Source organism: Bacillus rossius, chromosome 3, assembly GCF_032445375.1.
Source record: "Bacillus rossius redtenbacheri isolate Brsri chromosome 3, Brsri_v3, whole genome shotgun sequence".
NCBI classification, from domain to species: Eukaryota; Metazoa; Arthropoda; class Insecta; order Phasmatodea; family Bacillidae; genus Bacillus; species Bacillus rossius.
The window spans coordinates 94,741,600-94,767,417 of NC_086332.1; the positions used below are offsets into that span (position 1 = coordinate 94,741,600).

Sequence of the window (25,818 nt, forward strand, 5' to 3'; positions counted from 1 at the left end):
TGTTTCTGTTGTCCTTCCAGCCAAGAAAATTTCAGTGATGGAATGAGGCCGGCAGCTGTTGTCAATTTATTATCTTCCAAAATTGAACTGAAACGCTTGTCTACACCCTCATGCAATGCTTTGGCCAAAGGTCTACAATAAACAACACTGCTGTCGTTCATCTTTTTGCCAAGTTCCCTTAAATATTGTTGCCTGTAGGTAACCAGCGAACATGTTTTTTTCCGCTTGAAGTATGTTTAAGACAAGTGCCAGTGCATTCACTACATGTCGTACTTCTGTGCTTTGTCATTTTTGATCATAGATGTTGTGCATACGATCGTAGCACTACAAGCGTAAAATTATAAACTTTACTAATACAAAAATTTATGTTCTTATTGTTCTTAATTGTATTCATTATACGTTTCGATAATAAAAGTAACGGCAAGTAAATACAAAGTATCGATTACTTTAATGTATTGATTACAATTAATGTTATGTATTCCGATTACAAGTACGAATTACATTTTTTAAATGTAATTCGTTACAAGTATAAATTACTTGAAAAGTAATCGTTACAAGTAATCCGATTACTTGTAATTCGTTACATAACAACACTGATTATGAATACTTGCGAAACAAGGCAAACTTATTTCATGGCTGTGAATTCGTATTGAGCAGTACTTATTTGACGCAGTGCTTCGTGAAGTATTACTTGAAGTAGTCCTAATAAGCAGTGCTCTTTTTGTTCGCTATGAATTTAATGCCATACTTAAGCATGCATATAAGCAGTACTTTTTTCAAGTATTGCTTATATCACCACTATGAATTCCGCCCTTAGTCCTGTCGTATAGTTATACAAAATGTTTTATCAAAATTATTGTTTCGTCTATGCGGTTATGGTTGAAAAAGAAAAAAAAGTAATTTATATTATTTTTAAATTCGGTTGTTAGTAAGAACACGTATTTAGTGTAATATGACATACATTACTATCGATAACTCTATTTTAGATTTATCTGTCTATGTTATAGGTATTTCAACTTGATTCTTTTTCTTCGGCTTATGACAGCAGCAAATTTTGTTTTATCGCATATGTAATGTTTTTATGTTTTGCATATTATAATTAATGAGTTAGTATTTGTTAGCGGGTGAGGCTTTTTCACAAATGGACGCGTTCTTGGCGGCTAGCAGGTAGGACGCGTGTATTACGCAGGCTGGATAGGGAAGTACGACTGCGGGCGAGCTCCATGATAGAAGCAACGGGAGTAGTAGCACTCGGCTATTTGTATAGGTTGGGATAGCTGTGCGAATGGTAGAACAGACCACGGGTCTATGGTGAGGAAAAAGGTCCCAAGATCGACATCCCGACGATGAGACCGTTTACGAACTGTCGATGGATCATCAGGAAAGTCAACAACTTGTTCAGAAACTTGAGTCCCTCTTTCAAAATTCAGTTTAATACCTGGAGATGACTATATTCGATGTTCTACCAAGCGAAGCAAACTCTTAATTCATTACTAGTTGATGTTTAATATTGTGACGCAAAATAAAATTGTGAATTAGCTTACTTTGCTCATGCCAGGTTTTACAAGATTGGTCAAAGTTAATTAAATGAATAAAAATTGTGTCCCTTTGCTGCTGGCTACCCGCAAGAAATTATCATGGTGAATAATAGATAATAATTTTAAGTCGACATGGAATATTATATGATTTTTATGGGATTGTGTTTTGGTAATGGTGTGTGTATTTATAAAAAACTGTCTTGTGTATTTTATTACATTCACTTCACGAAACGAATTGTCTGAACGTAATGTTATTGTTTGTTTGTTTCAATATTTCGTTTTATTGAACAATAATACATAGTTTGCCGCTTCGAGCGACTACAGAAATGACAATACAATTAGTTTACAGTGTTCCAAACATTTTAGTTTCCTCTACTGTACATGGGGCGAATATGTCTTATGTTATGTTTACTGAAACAATATCATTATACATGCTAAGTGAGATGTTGCGATTGAGTAGAAGCGAAAATATGTCTTAAAACCCTGGTAATGCTATGAATTCTATTCATTAGTTTACTCGGTGATCCGCAGGGTCTGTTGTTATGACTGAATACATGTGCACTTCCTCTATGTAGCGTGGCTTCATTGAGATGAAAGCATAGCTCACGTTGATGAAATACTTATTAATTAAAAAATAAAAATGTTATTTTATGCTTCAATTTCTGTTAGTGTCGTACACAGATTTAAAATGTAATGCAGAGTTCCTTAGTTTTATGTATATCGAAATTTGCTCATGTGTAGAGTAGTTATTAAAAGCATAAAAAACATTTATGACGAATTGTTGTGTATTATTTCCATTAGGCGTAACCATGAAAATAGATAAGATTTTATCATTATGTGAAACCTACATTTGAAATGTTGGCGTTTAAATATTTATAAAAGCGTGTGAACTCTTAAAGCGCTATTTATCTATTTAGGAAGTAGGTAGTTTCTTTGATTTTAGAAGGGTTTTTTTAACAAACAACAAAATTAATTCAAAAATTTGAACTACTGCAAGCAAAAAATACTTTATTCAATTTTTATTTTAAAATTAGCCTTATATTCTACCTTGCTTACACTTTATTATCGAAAAGGATTTTTTTTGACAGAGATGAATACCGTAAATTAATACACAAAACAAACATGTTTTCGTATGATACAATAACAGCTAGTGACAGTGACGAAACCAAAATTATTTTGATAGTTTGTATAGAAAATCCCCAACAGTAGTGGTGGTATATGTAGGGATTTCGTTGTAGATGGGTACTATTTCACAATAAAAAGGAGTTATCGTCAATTATCAAAGCAGCCATGTTTCGTATCTTCTTTGACAGCCTAAATACAGCACCAAATGACGTACTTGGCTAAAAATTAATTCCAGCTGCATGTGTACATTCCGAGAGGAGGGGAGAATCTCAGGGTGGCCCGAACCTCCCTGAAATAAAAAAAAAGCCCATCGGAGGGGGCCCGCTTGGATTTGCAAAATCTTCACGTTATCGCGCGGGCCTCAAGGGAATCCTACAGATTTTCGCCCGTGATTCCAGCTATACATTTCACTGACACCTTGAGCACAACAGTCAGTGCACACTGAGTTCTTACATACCACCCGCACTTGTCTTCGATAAAATCTGAACTCAGGTGGATTCAGCATGACTGACTAAGCCTGCAGTCTGAATCCACCTGTAGGCCGCTGTTGCAACAGCTAAGAAATTTACACTGCTCGTAAACAGTCTGTATGTAACTCGGAACGGGATTCCAGTTCATTCGTGTATATTTATTCATCATATTATGCAACGTTAAAGTCATTAAAAAATATTAAAAAAATAAAATGCTAAACATGTAATAAGTGCCAGAAAATAATAATATGCTGTAATATTTAGTGTAACTAAATACGACGTGAACCCTAGAATACAAAGTTGACGATGTGTCGTTGGTGGGATCACTTGTTTGTTCCTGACATTTTTTTCTCTACAGAATTTTAAAGTGAGTTTGGCATGCACTTTTTCTTCAGGAAGTAAGTTAAAAATTTGTTTGTCGTTATTGCGATTTCAAAAGTTGATTTGTGTCTAAGAGTAAAAATATTTAATATTATTTTCATCATTTTATTCCCAGTTTTATTACTCAATCTATTAGTAGGACGTGATTTCTCGTCGCGGTGCGGAAGACTTTTATGAATGAAAGCATAATGTTCGTGCAAAACCATTCATCACACAAATGTCAGTTCTAAAGTATAATGTTGTAAATTTTTTTTAATTATAACAATTTTTACAATTTTTTTTTCTGAAAACACAAGCTAACGCATCAATTTTTGGTGACAATTTTTTGTAATGTATGTAAATCTATTAATTATGTAGAACATAATTAAAAAATAAAAATAAATGTTTTAAACAGAATTGACGATTGTTTGCATTTAATGGATATGGACTGGATCGCAACACTAATTTAATGTTTCAAGTTAATAAACACTGTCAGGAAGCAAGCAAGGCAATATGAGAACATTATCTTTTGGTTGAATGTAGCGAAAGGGAAAAACAGTCACCTTTCTTGCCACGATCTTGTTCGCAGATAACGCAGGTATAAGTCCACACAATGACAACCCTCCCATTATTCCGCCCCCCTCGCTGAAACGCCCTCTCCCCCCTCCACCGCGGCGCAGGCGACAGGCTCAGGTATATCGCCACGCCCAACCACTGGCAGTAGCACGTGGCCAGTGGCCCACCGCGCTAAACATTTTTACTAGGGAGGCCCCTTAAGTCATGCCACGCGTGCCTGCCCGAATTATAAGGGTCCTCGCTATCCCCTCCTCCCTACCGCTTCCCAGGCATCGTCCCGCCAGGCCGCGGGGCTTACAGAGGTCGCCACGAGGAGTGGTGTGAATAAGCGTCTCTGTTCTGGGTGTTTCAGGCGTGGGTCGGCCCGGAATGACGCAAAACGTTACAGCCGCTCTCGTAAACGGATACGGATCTCACGAAACAGAGTTTCCACAATGGCACGCAGACGTATTAGCTCGGCAATGCTGAGCTCTTCCGTCTCCGTTGCTCCGTGCGACCAGTAGAAGCCAATTGTTTGACTGCGGTAATAGCCAAGTTTGTTTATGTTCTAAGTACGTTAAGAATTGTTTCACGTACATGAATACGCAGTGTTCTATTATTACTTTGTGGTTTATTTTTATTATTTGTGTAATTTGTGCCTGTGATATGATCTCGAAGCATAACCATTTTTAATTAAATTAATATTTCGTAACTTTAAAATGAAATCCTATTGATTGACTTTTCTTACGTTTCCGTGCCATTGTAGAACTGGTCTTAAGGGAGATTAGGCCTCGTCATCTTAGATTTTTCCATCTTTATGTGAAAGTTCTCATTTTGAACTAGGTATTGATTCCGAATTTTGGCATGTAAGGCAAAAATCGTATCTCCCGGAACTTTTGTGTCTTGTTTCGACCACCAATTTACTAACAGTCTAGTCAGTAATCGCTGCGAGGAAATAACGTATTATTCCACGCGGGCCACTACAACTATCGTGATAACCACGCCAGTTCACAATTATTGACTTTAAGAAGTAGACAAAGCTAAGACCTGTGCCATGTCCAACCAAAAAATAAATAAATTAAGCACGGAAGCTTAGTTGCAAACTGTATCAAAATTTTTGAAATTGCAAGATGGCGAGGCCTGGACAAAGAACCCCTGGCTCCTTGCAGTACAGATGGCGCCGCTACGTCACGTGTGTAACCTTTCGGCGGCCGTATTGACGCCACGCGCCCCGCCGCCCGCCATTTGCATGCGAATCTCCGCTTCCGATCAGCCTTCGGCGCTCGCCTGGCGTGCGCACGTGTCTGGTCGCGTGACCCCCCTTGGCACGGGGCTAGCTGGGGCGAGCTGCGCGCGCACTCGCCTGGCGACGCCGGGTCTGCAGCTCCTCACGACCACTCACGGAGACTTCCTCACGCTGCGCCGGGACACTCACGTGCCGCATTCCGTGACCACCGTCGCTACGATCCGCGAGACTTGCGAGACTTGCGAGACACGTCAAACTGCAAGCAACGACTGAATTATTAATGGGCGAGTTAAATAAATAATTGTGACAGTGAATATGAAATTTTTCGTCTCACTGATAAATTAAATATACTCTTTTTTTATTTGATTTTTATTTCAGGCTTTTAAAAAATATGGTGATTTGTTTGATACTTATTTAATTTAAAGATGAAGGAAAATAATTTTATATCGTCAATGTTGCAAACCCTGTGCATTGCCACAGCAGTCATGAAACCATAGATTTAAAAAAAACAATAACAATACCTTACCGTCCTTACCACAAATATTACGTAAAATTTCATTGTAAATAAGTTTGGTTTCTTAACAACCCCAGATGTAATATAAAGACAATTGTACCAATAAAATTTTTAATTTTATAATACTTATTTTAGTTAGATTGCACCGCTAATTACTTATTCGTTTCACATCGCCAACTGATACACACGTGGTATGTATAGTAGCAGCGGTGCGATTAACGCCGTCCGAAATGTGTACTCGTCCTCAAATGTTACGGTATGTACCGTCAGAACGTCATCAGTGGTCGCAGTGTTGGTAGTTGTGCAGGCTCCTCGCCAACACCGCTCCGAGCACGTGACTCCGCCTGCAGCTCCGTGTTCTCGCAGCACAGCGCTGGCTGCCCTGGAGGGCTGGAGGGTGTTCCTCAATTCACGCTCTAACCATTATTTTAAAAAAATTAGAAGTTATATTTATTTTTGATTTAAGACACTGAACTATTTTTATATTTATTGTAAAATAAATTAACTAAATAAACACTTATCATTTGATCATTATTATAAACACGTGTATAAAGTTAATTATATGAATTAGTTAAATAATTCATAAAAAATTTAATTCAAAGTAAAAATCAATGAATATTCTGAATTTTAATCGAATATATTAATGTTAAATTTGTACTAAATAATAATGTAATTATTTTTTAATGAATCAATACATATGTGTGTGTGTGAACATAACACGTCTTCTATAAATAACTTAAAAAATACACTTGATACAATTTAAAACACAATTTATATCATTAATTATTACATTAAATTAAAGTTTCAATTATATTGACCAGTACCCAACATCAAAAACTAAATTTCTGAACGTGAATTACACGTACCGTAATTTTAATATTTGCTAGAAAATGGTGTTCTTTCAAATACGTATTATTTTTAATACTTGTGTAAATCAGTGTTGTATAAGTATCGTTTTAGCTGTGTAGCTAATTTTTTTTTCCCTGGCATAATGCTCTTCACGCTTTAGTTTTACAGGGTAATTATTTGTCACGAATTATTATTTTTTTAACTAAATAACACACCGTATTATAATTATAAACCCACGAGCGTGTAAATATGTTAATCAGTGTTGAAGAATGCTCGATCACATCTTACCTATACCTAATATAAAATAATTAAACACTAATTTACTATAATCGATCCTAGCTTTGATATTTACTAAACAAATTTTCTTTATAGTGTGAGTATTACAACAGTGAGAAATATTTATTGTTAATTAATCAATATTGATTGATCAATGATTATTGATATCCTGAGCTGTTATATTGAAGTGAGTAATTATTTTGTTGAATCGTGTTTATTAATTTCCAATAAATACTTGAATAAGAAATTATATCCGAAAAACCCAGCACTGTATTATCTTGTTATTAAATTGTAAAAATGTTTTTTTCTGAGTAATACTTAATAATATTATAAATTTGGTTGAGAATAAAATTTATCTAATTTGTTTAACTTTCTGAAACGTGTATAAATTGTACTTATAATTGTTTTAATTCTATAGTTGGTGTCCTAAAAATCTTAATACCTAACATTTTAAGGCATGATTATTTCAACAGTGAGTAAAATTGATTGTTTAGTTAATCATTATTTATTGATCAATAGTTATTGATATATTGATATTTTATTTTGAAGTAAGTAATAATTTTGCTAATTTATGTTTATTTAGAATTTTTCTCCTTTCTCTCTTTCCTTCTCTCTGGCGGTTTACCCCTTACGATAGCTAAACGATTTGTCAAGGAGTTCATTAGAAACGTCATCACACAATTTCGGACGCAAAGGTCGATAGAGGGGAGTTATAATCTGTAGTTATGAAAATACATTTGAGATCTCGGTGAAGGCAGCATGTTATTTTGGGTGACGCAAGGTTAACTGTAACAACATCTGAAACTACAAACCATAGAGGCAGTGAGTGCTTTACCTTAATAACGATAGTGTGTCAAAAACCCTTGTTTGAAGTAAAATTTGATGTTTACTTTCTTAGCTTTCAGTGTAAGGCATTCGGTAGGAGTGATTTCGTGAATACGACGTGTCGTGGTTGGCACCCCCTGTGTCACACCACCACAAGTCAGACACCCGTCTGGGAACAGCCTTAAACACTCCACATAATTCTTAATCTTTTTCAAATTATTATTTTGCGGGCTGCTCCAATAAACGGGTGCCCCAAAATTCTTAAGTAAATTATTCAAAGACCTTTTGGAAAAGGAAGAGAACAGAGTAATAGTATTTAAAACGAAAAACACGTAATTACTTGAAATGCCAAAAACTTTAATAGGACTACTTGCGCATGAACATGGCAGGCAATTTAATTGAAGACAAAATCTCAAAAAGATTACAATAATACCTATAACCTTTTGCCCTATAGAGCTACAGAGGCTTTTAATAGAGCCACGTTTTAGTATATACCAATAAATAAATACTGTAATAAACCCATAAATAAAATCAGACATTGATGAAAAGCTGCTCAAAAAAAAAATATATATGTATATAAATAATGAATTACAATTCTTTTTAAATAAAAGTTAATAAAAATAAATGTCACTCTAAAATGTATTAATTACACCCGGGTGATTTTTAATTTTCGACGCTTCGCGGCAAGCATGATACAAGGTTCGTTAAAATTGGTACCACGATGGAACATACACTCGAAGTTGTGGGCAGGGTCTTTTTGCAGAAGTTATTTTTGGATTATTCACTCTTATTTTGGCAAAGTCCAAATCAACGCCCCGGGATTACAGGGGCAAAAGTTCAGGGCCGGAATCACTTACTTGGACGAACGATATACGTTGAATCACACCCCGGACCTCCTGGCCTGGAGTTTAGCGGGCTGTAATTTAGCAGAGGTGCTAAATGCTTCATATTAACTCTGCAATCAACGGAAAATGTAGCGTGAACTCTTCTTCTTCTTGGCAGCACCCGTGACAACGTAAGTATTCCCCAATGCTCAATACACGTCAGCTGATTTTATTGAAAAAGTATTCGCGAGCTTGCCCAGGCCCAATACCACGAGCCATCGCGCCCGTTACGCTCGAAGCGCACACACGCCACACGGCGATCAGCTGACGACACTCCGCCTACAGCTCATTTTTTTTTTTTTTTTAGTTGTTTGTATGGTTAACGGCTTTCGCCCACAACCAGAACTAAATCATTCCCATCTTTATCATATCGTAGCAATCAAATCTCTTTCTGTAAATTAACACCCATGTCTTACCCGGGACTCGAACCCAGAACCTACAGCTCATTCTGTCTTTTTCTTTTTTTTCCTTGACGTATTTCCCCCACCACCTTATAGCCTTGGAACAGTCCATTTGCATGCTCACAGCGGGGGAGCGTCGCACACAGTATTTTGATTGAAAGTCCAAAGCGTTATTATTAAATATTAAGAAACTAAACCATTAACGTACAAAATAACATAATATAAAAACATATTTAAAAATAAGATTTACAAAACTTATAACAAACCAAAAAAAGAAAGGGGCAAAAATTAAAACTAAAATTACGTAACAGCCATAATTCAAAATTAATTAAAATAAATCTAAAATCAAGTGGCCATGCCGCCTATGGCCACAGACGGAAGTCAAGGAACCTAAATGCAGTGCTGCCAAGTATTTACGGATTTTCCGTAATTATTACGGATTTTAACATGTAGCTACGTAATTACGGAGACGTCATTGTTTATTACGGAAATGGGGAAATTTAATTTTATTTGGAATCGTAAGAATGATCTACGATACGATGTGTTGTTTGCTGTACGATAAATCACATAACTCAACAGTGCGATGAATATGGTATAACGAGCAGTAAATACTGTGAGGATAACTTGGTATCTTAAAATGCCCGCATACCAGTATGTCAAAAATTTCGGCACCACCCCGAAAAGCGGCACGTTAAATACTGTTTTTTTGCGGTAAATGTCGTAGAATATGGGAGGAAGACATGGCAGCACTGTCCACTGTTGCATGAAAACGAAGTGTCGTGCACTTGTATGCGTGTACATGTACGATGTACGCTATTGTGTAGATTAGATGAACAAAATATGAAGCGTGTGTCGGATTCGCGTGCATCAGCTAGCAAGAAGGTTTTGCAAAAGTTTCGTCGTAGTTATACAAAAGAATGTCCATGCCTTATGCGTCGAAAATATCTGAGAACCATGTGTTTTGTAACGTGTGCAGCTGCGCTTTTGTTATCTCACATGGGGGACGAGATGATTGCCGACACCACGTGGAGTGTAAACAGCATAAAGATTATGGTAAATTACAAAGTGTTCATAAATCAATTTCATCTTTTTTTGTAAAGAACGGTGTGAATGAAACTACGCACGCTGAATTGTTATTCACTTCGTTTCTCGCGGAACACAATATTCCGTTGGCAGTGTCTGACGATGCTGGTCATCTGTTCCGGGCTATGTTCCCAGACTCGGAAATAGCAATATATATATATATATATATATATATATATATATATATATATATATATATATATGTACAAGGACGAAAACTTCTGCATTAGTCCAGTATATGTATAGTGAAACAAAGGAAGAGATTGCCTCTGTTTTGAAAATGTCACCATTTTCTCTTTATACTGATGGTAGCACTGACCAGAATGCAGTTAAATTGTACCCTGTCGTAGTTTCATTTTTTAATGAAAAATTAGGTAAATTTTGCACTCTTCTGCTGTCGCTGCTTGAATGCACCGATAATACAGGCGAAGGAATTTTTTCTGTCCTAGATACTGAATTAACTTCCTTGGATATAAGTTGATAAAACTGTGTTGCCTTTTCTGCAGACAATGCAAACACTATGATAGGATCCAACAAAGGGGTATTCTCATTTTGCAAGGCCAAACACCCTTCCATAATTCTTCACCGCTGTTCTTGCCATTTAATTCATTTGACAGCACAGAAAGCTTCTACCCAGTTCAGTATGAACATCGAACAGTTTTTGGTTCAGGTGTTCTATTTTTTGGACAAAAGTAGTAAGAGACAGAAAATCTTGAAATTGCAACCAGAACTCAGTGGGAATACACCACATAAAATTTTGAAGTGTGTAAACACCAGGTGGCTTTCACTTCTAGAAAGTGTCATAAGAGTTTTGGAACAGTGGGAGCCTCTCAAACTGTTATTTTGTGAACCAGACAGTAAACTTACTGCTGCCACTTCTCAGTTTGAGAGCATCAAGTCACTGATGCAAAATCCTTTAACCAAACTCTACTGTCTTGTTCTTGAAAACACTGTTCCTGTTTTCACTGCTGTTAATGTTTTTTTACAACAAGAGGCTCCTGCCATTCACATCCAAAGACGTAAATTATAAGGTCTTCTTAGAGATTTACTGGTCAGATTTGTTAAGCCATCAGCTTTGCTGTTAGGCTCCACATCAATCACTGATGTTAACTTTAAGAAGAGGAAATTCCAGAACGATGATACCGATTTGGTTATTGGCGCCAAGTGTAGAGCAGAATTAAAAGGTTCAACAAGCCAGTCTGATAGCCAGACATTTTATTCTTCTGTGCGGGCCTTTTATGTTTCATCAAGTAGTTACATTTTGGACAAATTTCCTTTACATTATGAGTTTTTGCAGCATGTTTAAGTGTGTGATATTTCATTGAGAACAACTGCATCTTATTCCTCTGTTCTGTATTTTGTCGAGAGATTTCCAAGACTTATAAATGTTTCAGAATTGTATATTCTGGAACAAGAATTTTTTGAGTATCAATGTGATAGTTTCTCAAGTGATATCCTAGAGGAAAAAAGAATGGATGTTGTCTGGTATAAAATCTCAAATATTAAAAATGAAAGTGGCCAACTACAGTACAAAACTCTCCCAAAAATTATGTTAGCCCTGTTGACAGTCCCACACAGCAACGCATCAACAGAAAGAATATTCGGCAATGTCCGCCGCAATCAAACTGAATATAGAGCGTCTCTATCAACTTCTACTTTAGGCGCTCTGATGGTAGAGAAAGTGAAAATTAAATCGTACAGTGAGGTGTGCTACAAAAAAAATTCACCAACAAGGAACTCGAAGAAGTTAAACATGCTACTGGGAACTTCCTTACTAGTCGCAGTGATATGTATAAAGGTATGGGTGTGTCCGATTTATGTTTTAACATAACCTTGTGTTTGTGTATTAAGCTCAATTTTTATTTTTTCATATTTATACCTGAAAATGTATTTTATAATTTTATTAATGTACAGTAGAACTTGGATAATTCGAACCTCAAGGGACCAGTCAAAAACTTCGAATTATCCAAAAATTCGAATTAAGGAAGTTCGTAATATAAATAGGGCCAAAACAATAAAAAATCATATTTTCTATTAAAACTCTTTATTGGTTGACATTTTTTGAATAAATACATCGATTAATGCCTAAACGATACATACATATTAAAATGACCTTAAAACTATTGAACTGAAACATAAAAACAACCTATTGTTTTTGAAAAAAGATGATATTTTGGCCTGTTTTCTCGAATTAAGGCTCTCGGCCATTACAAAAGATTCTAACTTATTCAAAGAGATGAAGTATGAATCACTTACATTAATTCGGCTCTCAAAAAAACGTCTAAGTTCTTTTATGTGATTCATGGCGTCAGCTGCACTCGGCACCGGTTCTTCTTCTACTCCAGCGATCTCTTCTTCCGAACCTTCCCCGTCATCGTCTTGCTTCTCACTGCCGAGCACCTCTGCGATGATTTCGGTGTCAGCGACGTCACCGCACACCGCAACATCTTCATCGACATTGAGAAAGTCTTCGTACGAGATGGTCGGGTCGGCTCCCACATTCTCCCAGCCGTCGACTGCTGCTGGAATGGCTTCCGCTTCAGTGGCTTCCACAGTTTCGTCCTCGGTTTTAACAAAACCTGCCTTTTTAAAACAGTTTTTGATTGTTTCTGGCTTCACTCTGTCCCACGCTTGCTTACACATTCTGGAAGCTTGCAGAATATCGAGCTTTATTTTCAGGGCGTTTCCATCTCCGGACAGTATGTTTTCTACCAGCAAGGTTCTGTAGAAATGTTTCAAATTTTTTATAATCCCTTGGTCCATTGGCTGGACAACAGATGTCATATTGGCTGGGAAAAAAACCACTTTAACACATTTCAACACTGGTATGGTGTTATGCGCAGTACAGTTGTCGATGAAGAGGACCACCTGACGCTTTTCTTTAATAAACTTCTTGTCCAACTTTATTAGCCACTTTGAAAACAGGTCGCCTGTCATCCAAGCGTTTGAGCTGTTAACGTAATCCACCGGTTTCGACTTGACATTCTTAAAACAACGGGGATTAGCCGATTTTCCAATCATCAACAAGGGCAGCTTTTCTGAGCCGTCCATGTTTGCTCCGACTAAAAGCGTCACTCTTTCTTTGCTTAGTTTTCCACCATGACATTTTTCGCTTTTAAATGCCAATGTTTTGTCCGGTGTGCATTTAAAAAAAAGGCCAGTCTCATCAACATTGAAAATATTGTTTGGGTCTCTATCTTGGATCATCTCTTCTAAATCTCGCTTCCACTGGCCGGCTTCTTGCTGGTTCACTGCCCCACTTTCGCCACAGACTGCTTTGAACGTAATTTTATTACGTTCTTTGAAACCATCCAGCCATCCAGTGCTAGCTTTGAAATTTTGTTTGCCCAATTCTTTAGCGAATTGCTCGGCCTTTACCCTTATTAGGGGACCACTCAACGGAATTTTTTTGTCTCTGGCTTGCTTGAACCACTTAAGAACACAATTGTCGACGTCTGGGTTATCTGGTTCTCGTAGTCGTTTTCGGTCTTTATCAAATTCCTCTGCACTGCTGAGAATTTTATCTCTATTCTTCAAGAAAGTGGATAGAGTGTTGGGTGGAATCCCAAAGTCCTTCGCGATTTCCAATTTCTTTTTTACGCCTTTGTCCACTTCCCTAATCGCCGCTACTTTTTCAGCTAGAGTCAAAGTTTTATAAGCACGGGATTTTGTAGACGAGGTCGACGCCATGGTTGCTACTCTCACAGTTCACTCACTAAACGTCACTGTACGTAAAAACTACACGTAATCACACATCAAAAGACAATTTTAAATAAGCTACAGTACACTGTATGTTACAAAACAGACGATACACAGAACGATGCACAGTTGTACAGTACGGAGTGGAGAGGGGTGAGTGTGGGGAGGGGTGACCTTGGAGACACTACTGCTGCGTGTTGTTGCTACGCGCAGGCGGTCGGCACTCGGCACAAGTGTGCGGGAGGGGAAGGGTGAGTCATCACACTACAAGCTACCGCGCATTTGGTCAAACGCTTAACTTTTGCCGAGTATTGTTTGTAAAACGTATTTCCCGATAAATTTACAATTTTTTGAGCCGTAGTTTATAATTTATTCACTAAATTAGACGCACCAAAAATTCGAATTATCCAAAATAAAATTCGAATTATCCACGATTTTTAGCATTGTTTAGATACAAAATGCTAGGGACCAAGAGGAAAATTCGAATTAAAGAAGATTTCGAATTAAAGAAGTTCGAATTATCCAGGTTCCACTGTATTAGTGTATGTAGACAATTTTGAATGTTTGCAATTAACTTCGAGATGAAATTTTGCCGCTCCTGATTTACGCATATTTTATTTGCATTAATGTGATTACTGATGGGTGTGTTCAGAGGTTGGCAGCACTGCCTAAATGTATAACAACCACAGTAGTGGGAGAGAGGATCTTCAAGCACAGGCGGAGGATTAAGAAGGCAGTCGCCATGTTGAATACCACCATCTTGGTTGATGTCATCGCCGCCATATTTGATTTGCCATATTAAATTTGACCTTGACCTTTGACTCTGGTGGTTAACTTTGATTCCACCATTTTGTTTTTCTAGAACTTCCCACCATCTTGGATGTGACATCACCATTTCACTATTGCAAATATTTGCATTTAAGTTATTTATAACTATTTTGGAGGTCGAAAAAAATCTTTAAATTTGGTGTAAAAATGGGAAATTTCATTTTAAAAACATTATATTTGATGTGAAAAAGTGGAATTTATGCAAATTATTGAGTGGCCTAGAATAGGCCTTTTGCTACTGCTTTCAGCTTAGGCCTATATTTTATCGACCATATCACTATTCCTAAAATGTATGTTTTTGTTAGCTGTTAAGTTAATAGGTTTACATCTAACAATAAGTGCAAATTATGTCGAAATAACTGCAAAATTTCTTTGAACATAACCAAAACTACAGTCTCATAGGCCTTTTTAAATTTTTTTTCAAACATAAAACTGACAGTTAAGTAATTTTATCAAAATTTAAAATTTTCAGCAAAAAAAAACCTTACGAATGTATTGCGTAACTCACAGCTAGTCTCGAAATATTTTCTCGAAAAATACATGTCCAACTGATGACACACGCTGTGAATGTAGCTTACTCTTGTTTTGTTTGTTTTTCAGAAGGTGTGAACTCCGACCCTGTAACGAGCACAGCTCACAGTATGGCAGCCAAAGGTAAAACCCGTGTTTCTACTCTCCTAAAATGTAAACTTAAATTTACAAAAAAACACTGGTAAGAAATTATCCTGTTATTTTTGTAAACCTATGAATTTATTACTTATTTTGCATTCATGAATTTTTTCCCATGACAAGCCGTGCAAAACTGCAATGGTGCGTGTCCAAGAAATTGTATTACGAAAATCGGGTATCATTTACCACACCACGAATGTTTTCCTACAACGTCTCCCAGGCTACCGACTTTTACAACCAGGAATTTCGGTACCACTCTTCAACGGAACCGAGAATTCCCGGTACTTACTTTCGGTACTAGTAGTAGTTTTTTTATTAATTGTTCAGCAGTTGGTATTAAAGTAGAAATTGTTAGGTTTGAACGATTATATAAGATTTAATGAACAAAAGTAAAACAGATAAACATTTGTATTACAATTTTTTTTTTGCAAAATGTATTTACTAACGTAAAATATCACTTTATTCTCAGTCTTACGATCAATCTTTAACTTTGTGGAAAAATCATTTAAACAAATATTTGTTTTAACGCATGCAAAATCACAGCATTAATAACCTAACATAACATTTCTTCTTTTCATTAAAAAATTAAAAGAAAAGAAAAGTTATGGTTATTTAAAGAACACTATCGCTACAACCACAGGCACACAAGCGTCAGCCCGACGCTACACTAACTGACCTCACCCTGCGGCAACACTCCCCTCACCCTCCCACAATACTCCCCTCACCCTCCCGCAACACTCCCCTCATTGTCCCGCAACACTCCCCTCACCCTGCCGCAACACTTCCCTCACTCTACCCGCAATACTTCCCTCACTCTACCCGCAATACTCCCCTCACTCTACCCGCAACACTCCCCTCACCCTCCCGCAACACTCCCCTCATTGTCCCGCAACACTTCCCTCACTCTACCGCAACACTTCCCTCACTCTACCCGCAATACTCCCCTCACCCTGCCGCAACACTCCCCTCACCCTTCGGCATCACTTCCCTCACTCAACCGCCACACTCCTCTCACCCTGCCTCAACATTTCCCTCACCCTGCCGTAACACTCCCCTCATTCTCCCTCAACACTCCCCTCACCCTTCCGCAACACTTCCCTCACTCTACCGCAACACTTCCCTCACTCTACCGCCACACTCCCCTCACCCTCCCACAATACACCCCTCACCCTACCCGCAACACTCCCCTCACCCTCTCGCAACACTCCCCTCAGCCTTTCGCAACACTTCCCTCACTCTACCGCAACACTCCCCTCACCCTACCCGCAACACTTCCCTCACCCTTCCGCAACACTTCCATTACCCAGCCCGCAACACTCCCCTCACCCTCCCTCAACACTCCCCTCACCCTACCCGCAACACTCCCCTCACCCTCTCGCAACACTCCCCTCACCCTACCCGCAACACTCCCCTCACCCTTCGGCATCACTTCCCTCACTCAACCGCCACACTCCTCTCACCCTGCCTCAACATTTCCCTCACCCTGCCGTAACACTCCCCTCATTCTCCCTCAACACTCCCCTCACCCTCTCGCAACACTCCCCTCACCCTCCCTCAACACTTCCCTCACTCTACCGCAACACTCCCCTCACCCTACCCGCAACACTTCCCTCACCCTTCCGCAACACTTCCATTACCCAGCCCGCAACACTCCCCTCACCCTCCCTCAACACTCCCCTCACCCTACCCGCAACACTCCCCTCACCCTCTCGCAACACTCCCCTCACCCTACCCGCAACACTCCCCTCACCCTCTCGCAACACTTCCCTCACCCTGCTGTAACACTCCCCTCACCCTACCCGCAACACTCCCCTCACCCTCTCGCAACACTTCCCTCACCCTGCTGTAACACTCCCCTCACCCTGCCACAACACTCCCTTCACCCTGCCCGCAACACTCCCCTCACCCTCCCTCAACACTTCCCTCACCCTTCCGCAACACTTCCATTACCCAGCCCGCAACACTCCCCTCACCCTCCCTCAACACTCCCCTCACCCTGCCCGCAACACTCCCCTCACCCTCTCGCAACACTTCCCTCACCCTGCTGTAAAACTCCCCTCACCCTGCCACAACACTCCCCTCACCCTGCCCGCAACACTCCCCTCACCCTCTCGCAACACTTTCCTCACCCTACCGTAACACTTCCCTCACCCTGCTGTAACACTCCCCTCACCCTGCCACAACACTCCCCTCACCCTGCCCGCAATACTCCCCTCACCCTTCCTCAACACTTTCCTCACCCTACCGTAACACTCCTCTCACCCTACCCGCAACACTTCCCTCACTCTACCGCAACACTTCCCTCACTCTACCGCCACACTCCCCTCACCCTCCCACAATACACCCCTCACCCTACCCGCAACACTCCCCTCTTCCTCCCGCAACACTCCTCTCACCCTGCCGCAACACTCCCCTCACCCTGCCCGCAACACTCCCCTCTTCCTCCCGCAACACTCTCCTCACCCTTCCGCAACACTTCCCTCACCCTGCCGTAACACTCCTCTCACCCTGCCACAACATTTCCCTCACCCTGTCGTAACACTTCCCTCACCAGCCCGCAACACTCCCCTCAGCAGGCCTACAACTCTCACCTTGCCAGAGGAGAGTATCAGATGAAAGTAACCTTGGCGCGCAAGAAAAACTAAATTTTATGGAGTCCCGAAAGTACCGAGAGATACGAGAATCGATTTTTCAATTCCCGGTTCGTTTGCTTTATCAAAAGTACCGGGAATTGCCGGAATTCCCCGGTCGTGAAGTCCAGCGCGTGGTGCGTGGTTGCAGCGCCGCTGTGGGGGTCGTGCCGCCTCGTGCTCGCGTGCTGCGCCTTCGTGTCGCTGCTCAACTGCTTCGTGCAGCGCTTCAACCTGAGCTTCGCCGTGGTGTGCATGCTGCGGCCCGCCGCCAACAACACCGACACCGACCAGACGGTAACTCGTCGCTTCAGCTACCTCCAGCAACCACTCTTCGGTAGTTAGCGCTCGGCATACGGCATTCGGAACGAGTCATTTCGTAAAAATGGAAGGGAACGGAAGTCGACGAACGGAAATGTGACACAAAAGTGGTGGACTCACCTGTAGCAGCATAACCCTGTATATGGAAATTTTCGTAACATTAGGGAACATACCAAACGCATTGCTGAGCAAAATGAAACTTTATGATAGTGAAACTACTCTGGAATATATTTGGTAAATTAAAATAGTGGTAGTAAAAAATAATCACAAGTTTTAAAAAAGTACATGAGAAAATTGGCATTACATTGATTATAATACATAGTATCCTTTAATTCTCCCTGAGTCTTACTATAACAGCGTTAGAAAGTGTACTTGATAGCTTCAAGGAGCTGGGTTCAAACCTCGTTGCTGGAATTTTTTTCTTACTTTTTTAATAACCAAATATGATACCGTTTAATCAGTTCTGTAACGTTAAGGTTTTTTGTAGGAAGTATTTACAAATATATTTCAGTCGTTTAAACGAACAAAAATATTCAAACATATACTTAGAGTTACAATATGTGTTCTTAAATGTTTCATGTTAATATTTCAGTAATGCCATAGAAGTATAACTTATACTGTGTGCGAAAAATTAAGAGCATTAACTGTTTATTGAATTTTAAAAAGTTGGGCAGTATTTTACTAAAATTACCTGTCTAAAATTAGGTCCAAAACCGGGGTTTTATTAGAGCCGTTTTAGATTGTTTCGAATTCCCTGTTATTACATGCTGCTAATACCTATCTGCGTCTGATGGTAGAAAGCAACGTTTACGATTCAAGCAGCGAATTCTAGCGGCGCAGAAAGTATGTGTGAATTCGCATCCAGAAAAGCGAATATTTTATTTATCAGTTTATTTATCACACTCAGCATTATTTTGATTAATTCTACGTTAAATCCCGTGTTCATTTTTGTCTTATATGTTTATTTGCAACATGAACTTCAGAACACGCGAGTTTGCTCGTTACCGTGAATAGATGTTTACACACAACTACTAGAAGATTAACTTATAATTTGGTTTCAATTACTAAATAAATTTTTTTTCAACTTGAGTAGTGGGAAAAAAGGGGCTACGGGACTAATATTCTTATGGACCTGTGGCTTGGTAGTTTACTCAGTTGTGGCTTGCCAATCGTAAGGATTCGGACATGTTCGGGCGTGTGTGGTTTAGAATCAGGACTCGGCGGCTATTTTTGACGACGCCACATCAGCCATATTGGAATCCACGATTTATTTAAAATCTGTAATTATTTAGCTAGTACTTTGGAAATAAAATAAAAAAAAAATTCTAATCAAAATAATAATTGATTCGATTCATTTATATTCTTGGTTCAATTTTAGCTCGATGCAAAAATGTAACCGCATGTTAAAAATAAATATTAATTTAATAAAATATGTTGAAAAAATCCTAACAGTGGCTTAAAGTACTCATCCACGAGCCGCCAATAAGCTGCCGATGCTATCTTGGCTGCCATTTTGTTTTCAGTAGATAGTCGATACTAGGAGTACTAGTCGCACATATTACCTACACACATAATCTGCTAAAATGCATTGCCGCCAAAGTAGTTTGATTTTTATTCGCTAGAGTGCAGTAGTATTATTACTGTGGAGTAAGCCATCTTGTCAGCTGTCATGACCGCCATCTTGAAAATCCATAGTCATTAAGCTAGAAATTAAAAAAAAATCCTGAATTCATAAAAAAAAATTATTTTTTAAAGTGATGATTGATTCGATCGATATACGCCCTTGGTTCGATCCCTGGACGATGCAAAAATTGGTAATTGTAGGTAAACAAATATTTATTCAATAAAATATTGTGAAAATCCTAAAAGTAGCATAGGTTTCTGGTCTACCAGACTCCAGTAAGCAGATGATGACATATTGACCGCCATCTTGGAAATTCGAAATAATTAACCTATAAATTTGGAAAACATTTCAAAATTCATTAAAAAAATCATTTATTAATGTAAGATTAACTCGAAATATTTCCATCCTCGGTTCAATTCTGGACCAGTGATAAAAACTAAAGCTTAATTTATTTTAAATTGTATTGTATTACCTTTCGTGTTGTTTATTAAACATTATATCTACGAAAAACGACTCTATACAAGATACCAGTCCTGCGAAATAAATATGTTGTCGATATGCCTACCACGGAAGTCTAATTTTTCGATAATTGTAATACATTCCAACCAGGTCTTGTACAATGCTAGGCGTTTAGAACAAGCGTCTCCGAACCAAGAGGTATTTTTTCGATGATACTTGACGTACGTTATAAACAGGCCATGTCCAATGTCAGACGTTTATACCAGGCATCTCCGAACCACGAGACCAATAATGCCCTGAGTACAGCCTTAACGATCCACAGTCAATAAAAAGAAAGCACAATTGGAAGCACAATCAAAACAAAGAAGCACAATCGGAAGCACATTCGTCAAAGAGGAACCACATTTGTAAGCACATTTATAAGCACAACCAACGAAAAGGAAGCACAAATGGAAGCACAATCAATAAAAAGGAAGCACAATCCACGAAAAGGAAGCAAAATTGGAAGCACATCCAATGAAAAGAAAGCACATTCAAAAAAAGGAAGAACATTTGAAATCTCATTAAAAAAAAAAGGAAGCACAATCGACAAAAAGGAAGCGCATTTGGAAGCACATTCGACAAAAGAAAAGAACACGCAATACGCACGCAATACACACACAAGATACGCAATGGACACACACAGTACAAACACTTGACATGCAATGAACACGCAACGAACATGCAACACACACACAATACACGCAATGAACACAGACTACACACACTGGACACGAATTTGTCGAAAAGGAAGCACATTTTGACGAAATTTCAACCTGGTGTGATAAGATCTCATCACAGGGATACGTTCTCACCACAGCGATACGGTCGGTCTCAGGATACAATAGGATACAACTTCAAAAGCTCTAACGACATTTGACTAGAAGACTAAAATTTTATGAGGCTACAATGCTACGAGTCTTCAAAGTTCCAACTGGCTACGAAGCTACAAAACTACAAGACTAAATGGCTACGAGACTACGAGGCTACAGGACTATAAGACTACGAGTCTACGAGGATCCAACTAGCTACGAAACTACGAGGCTACGAGAATGCGAGGCTACATGACTAAAAGACTACGAAGATACAAGTCTACAAGACTCCAAAGTTACGAGGCTACAAAACTACAAGGCTACGAGGCTACGAGGATTCGAGTCTACAAGATTGCAACTGGCTACAATAACTCCATTCAGCAGAAAGAGTTAAATATCTCATGCAAATAACCTTTGCAAGTAGTCTTGATTCTTGCAACATTTGGCATCACATTTTGTGTTGTACGGGCAGTCGCTGTTTTATGTATTACATGTCAATGTTTCTCAGCTGTCTCAAGTCATAGTAGTCGTCTAAGTAATGAATCTCTTCGTTTGACATGTTGTACAGGCAGTCTCTCTTTCATGTGGAATGCGGAATGATCACTCATGATCGCTAGAAAAGGAGGACTTCGCTAGACACCAAGGAGAAGGAAGTTCGTCTTGCATGATAGTGATTCTCACCCATCTTAAAGCATATTTTGGCTGAGTAATGATTTATTTTTGTTTTAATTCCAGCTGATATTATTAATATGTGTTGATTTAGTAACATGAATTCACTAATTTAATGTAAGTAGTATGTAAATGACGGACCGAGCGCAGGTATCAGGTAGTGGATTGAAGATTGTCGGTCCGCCATCTTGGATTGTGACGTCACGGCGGCCATCTTGGATGGTTGTGACCTTGACCTTTGACCTTGACCTTGAATTTGATCCTCAAAAATCGCCAAAATCCGCCAAAATTGGGCAAAATTTGCCCAAAATTCCTCAAAAATCGCCAAAATTTCCATTTCTGTGGAAAAAAGTTCCGCCAAAAAATCTCAAAAAATTCCACAAATTAAAAATTTCTCATTTCGAGGGAAAAATTTCCCGTTTCGAGGGAAAAATTCCCGTTTTTAGTCCTTAAAAATCCCAGCGGCTGAAAATTCCTAAAACTGGCTTAAGCATCCTTAACTCAAGCCTCAGTTAAGCCATTTCTAGGAATAAGGATACCATGGCCGCCATCTTGAATTATGACGTCATCGTTGCAATTTCCGTTACGGCCGCCATCTTTAAATTTATTATCCGATTTTAATGAAAAAAATTTAAAATTCATAAAACAAATTAAATAATAAAATTTTTAATAAAATATTTAAAAAACAAACATTTACGACACGGAGCTCGGAGTCCTCGGTTCGAACCCGACGAGTGCAAAAAAAATAAAAATGGCGACCGATCCTTCCCCCGAGGTGGCTGCAGGCATACTGACTCCCACCACTTTTTATCATCATCTAGTATGACGTCATGGCCGCCATCTTGTCTTCGATGCTGGAAGCCATCATCATTGTATCGTCGGCTAGAGTGCGCCGATGACATGTTAGTTTAATTCGTATCCGCAAGAGTGCAGTAATCATTTATTACTGTGACATCCGCCATCTTGTCATTTGGTCGCCATCTTGAAAATCCGTAATTATTTAGCTAGAAATTCGGGAAAAGTTCCAAAATTCATTAAATAAATCACTCATTAATTTACATATTGATTCGATCGATTCCCGTCCTCGGTTCGATACCCGATCGTTGCAATAATGTTTAATCTTATGTAAAAAAAATAATTTAAATAAACCATGTTCAACATTCTTAAAGAGACTTTAAATCCTCTACTACCACCATCCTATCAGACATCAAGACCACCATATTGGAAATGTGTAATTTTAATGCTAGAGATCCGGGAAAAAGTTCAGAAATCATTAAATAAATTTCCGATCAATATACTGATTAATTAGATCGACTAAGATCCTTGGTACGATCTAGGATGATGCAAAAAAATTAAATATATCATCAATTTAACATAATAGTAACAGGTTCGAGGAATTAAACACCGCAAGTTCTTTTACAAACATAATATTTATTACATAATTTCTATTCTACTACAGGATCACTTACGAAAGCCAACAATCTTATAATCATTTAGTTCCGCAGCGGTGTGAAATGACTAATTCTTAGCTCCAATCGGTTTATACTAGACAGAGTCCAGCCAGAACCTTTACAGACATAGTCCACCTCTTCTTGACAGAGTTTCTGAATACCGTTTTTAACAGTTTGCTTCACATCGTTAGAACTGTAAATTACTGCAGCAGATGTCTTGAATGCACACTTCTTCACTTCGTCATCGAACGGATATGGCTTTCCATATATACAGTCCAACCACAAGTTATATTTCAAAGGTCCGTTTGTTGCTACATCATCAGTAAGCTGATTGATTATCTTCTGTCTGATATCGTCAAGAAAATTACAAATGTCCTTCGACTCACCGAACGTATTTAGATAATAGTAGTCTTTCAACGTTCCACGAAATGCAGACTGCGCCAAGTAGAAGCCATTATCGTTCACTTGTAATGCTACGAACACAGTCTTAGGTTTAGTTCCATGTTCAGACGTCATAACAATCGGTTGCTGGGCATCTGTTTTTTTGGTTGTACGCTTTCGTGTCTCCAATCTAAAGCGAGGAGTCGAAATGTCGGCAGGTAGTTCAGCAGTAGGAGCACAGACTCCACCTTTACATTTTTTCGCATGATGTCGCAAACTGTCAATTCGAGTAAACCATTTAAGGCACTCATCACATCGAAACTTCATGCGAGAAGGATTCTTCGCGCATTTGCTCCGCTCATGTCTTCGTGCATCATGGTAAAATGCGAACGACGTATCACAGTAGCTGCAAGGATACCGTGGTAATGAACACGAACCTTTCAGACCCGATCCAGATACTGACGTTGCCGCAGTTGCACCATTTCCAGGCATTCTCTTATGAACATCAATGCATCGTTGTTGCGCCGAAACCTTTACTTTCTGCCGCACAGCAGGACCTTTGCATGCCTTCATGTGCGTTTTCATATTATCTTTTCTGGCAAACTGCTTATGACATTTCTCACAAACAAACATTTTACGATATAGGTTCTTGGCACATTCGCTCCTCTCGTGCCGCCGAGCATTGCTGTTGTTTGAGAAAATCTTGTCGCAGTAACAGCACCGATGTTCGTTAGTTGTTGTCGATTCGGCATCCATTGAAGTCTTCATTGAGGTCGTATCGTCGATCGTCGTGGTTTCCTGCACATCCAGCTCAGTAGTCATTAAGCTATCTTCTGCTGGCGGTACCACGTCTGTTGAAGTCTCCTCCAGTGTTGACATCGACGTTGCCAACGGGATCTGCTCCACCATTGTCGTCGCTGTCGTCAAGGTTCCCGTAGACGATGATACAACGTCCATCGAGTTCGGCGTTAAAGTCGGTAAATATGCCATCGAGTTCTCAAGAACAGGTAATTACGCGACTTATTCACCAGATGAAATAATCTAGGTGATCCTTACACCGTCGACGACAGTAACAAACTGAGCGACCTGCTGTCTAGGACTCGCTTATATACATGCACCGGATGGAATAATACGCAAGTCAAATCAAGAACCACTTACTATAATACCAGAGTCAAAACAACATTAAAAATAGAAGGACCATCAACGAAAAGGCAGCACATTTGGAAGCACCGACAACGAAAAGGCAGCACCGACAACGAAAAGGCAGCACATTTGGAAGCACCGACAACGAAAAGACAGCAGCGACAACGAAAAGGCAGCACATTTGGAAAGCACCGACAACGAAAAGGCAGCACCGACAACGAAAAGGCAGCACATTTGGAAGCACCGACAACGAAAAGGCAGCACCGACAACGAAAAGGCAGCACATTTGGAAGCACCGACAAAGAAAAGGCAGCACCGCCAACGAAAAGGAAGCACATTTGGAAGCACCGACAAAGAAAAGGCAGCACCGCCAACGAAAAGGAAGCACATTTGGAAGCACCGACAACGAAAAGGCAGCACCGCCAAAAGAAAAGACAGCACATTTGGAAGCACCGACAACGAAAAGGAAGCACCATCAACGAAAAGGCCGCACCGCCAACGAAAAGGAAGCACATTTGGAAGCACCGGCAAAGAAAAGGCAGCACCGCCCACGAAAAGGAAGCACATTTGGAAGCACCGACAAAGAAAAGGCAGCACCGCCAACGAAAAGGAAGCACATTTGGAAGCACCGACAACGAAAAGGCAGCACCATCGACGAAAAGGAAGCACATTAATTTGTCATTGACTGCAATATTCATTGGTTCCAATATTCATTGGCTCCAATATTCATTGGCTCCAATATTCAATGGCTCCAATATTCATTGACTCCAATATTCATTGGCTCCATCAGTCATTGACACCTACAGTCTTTTGGTTCCAAAAGTCTTTTGGCCCCAAATATATTAGGCTAGAATTCTTCGAGTCTAAGAGACTATGAGACCACATGGCTACGAGTTTAAATTATCTAGCTGGTTACGAGTTATACATGGCTTGCGAGGCTACAGAGCTACGAAGTTTCTAGTACACA

At 39.3% G+C, this 25,818-nt stretch overlaps 1 protein-coding gene across 1 annotated transcript in view; it reads left to right on the top strand.

Moving 5' to 3' along the window:
• LOC134531039 (sialin-like) overlaps nucleotides 1-25,818 on the top strand; it is an 89,659-nt gene that overhangs the window by 17,102 nt on the left and 46,739 nt on the right. Inside the window, exons 2-3 of the mRNA XM_063366531.1 lie at nucleotides 15,254-15,307; nucleotides 18,104-18,249. Of these exons, the coding sequence (XP_063222601.1) occupies nucleotides 15,295-15,307; nucleotides 18,104-18,249 (159 nt within the window). The 5' untranslated portion in view covers nucleotides 15,254-15,294. The remainder of the gene's footprint in view (nucleotides 1-15,253; nucleotides 15,308-18,103; nucleotides 18,250-25,818) is intronic.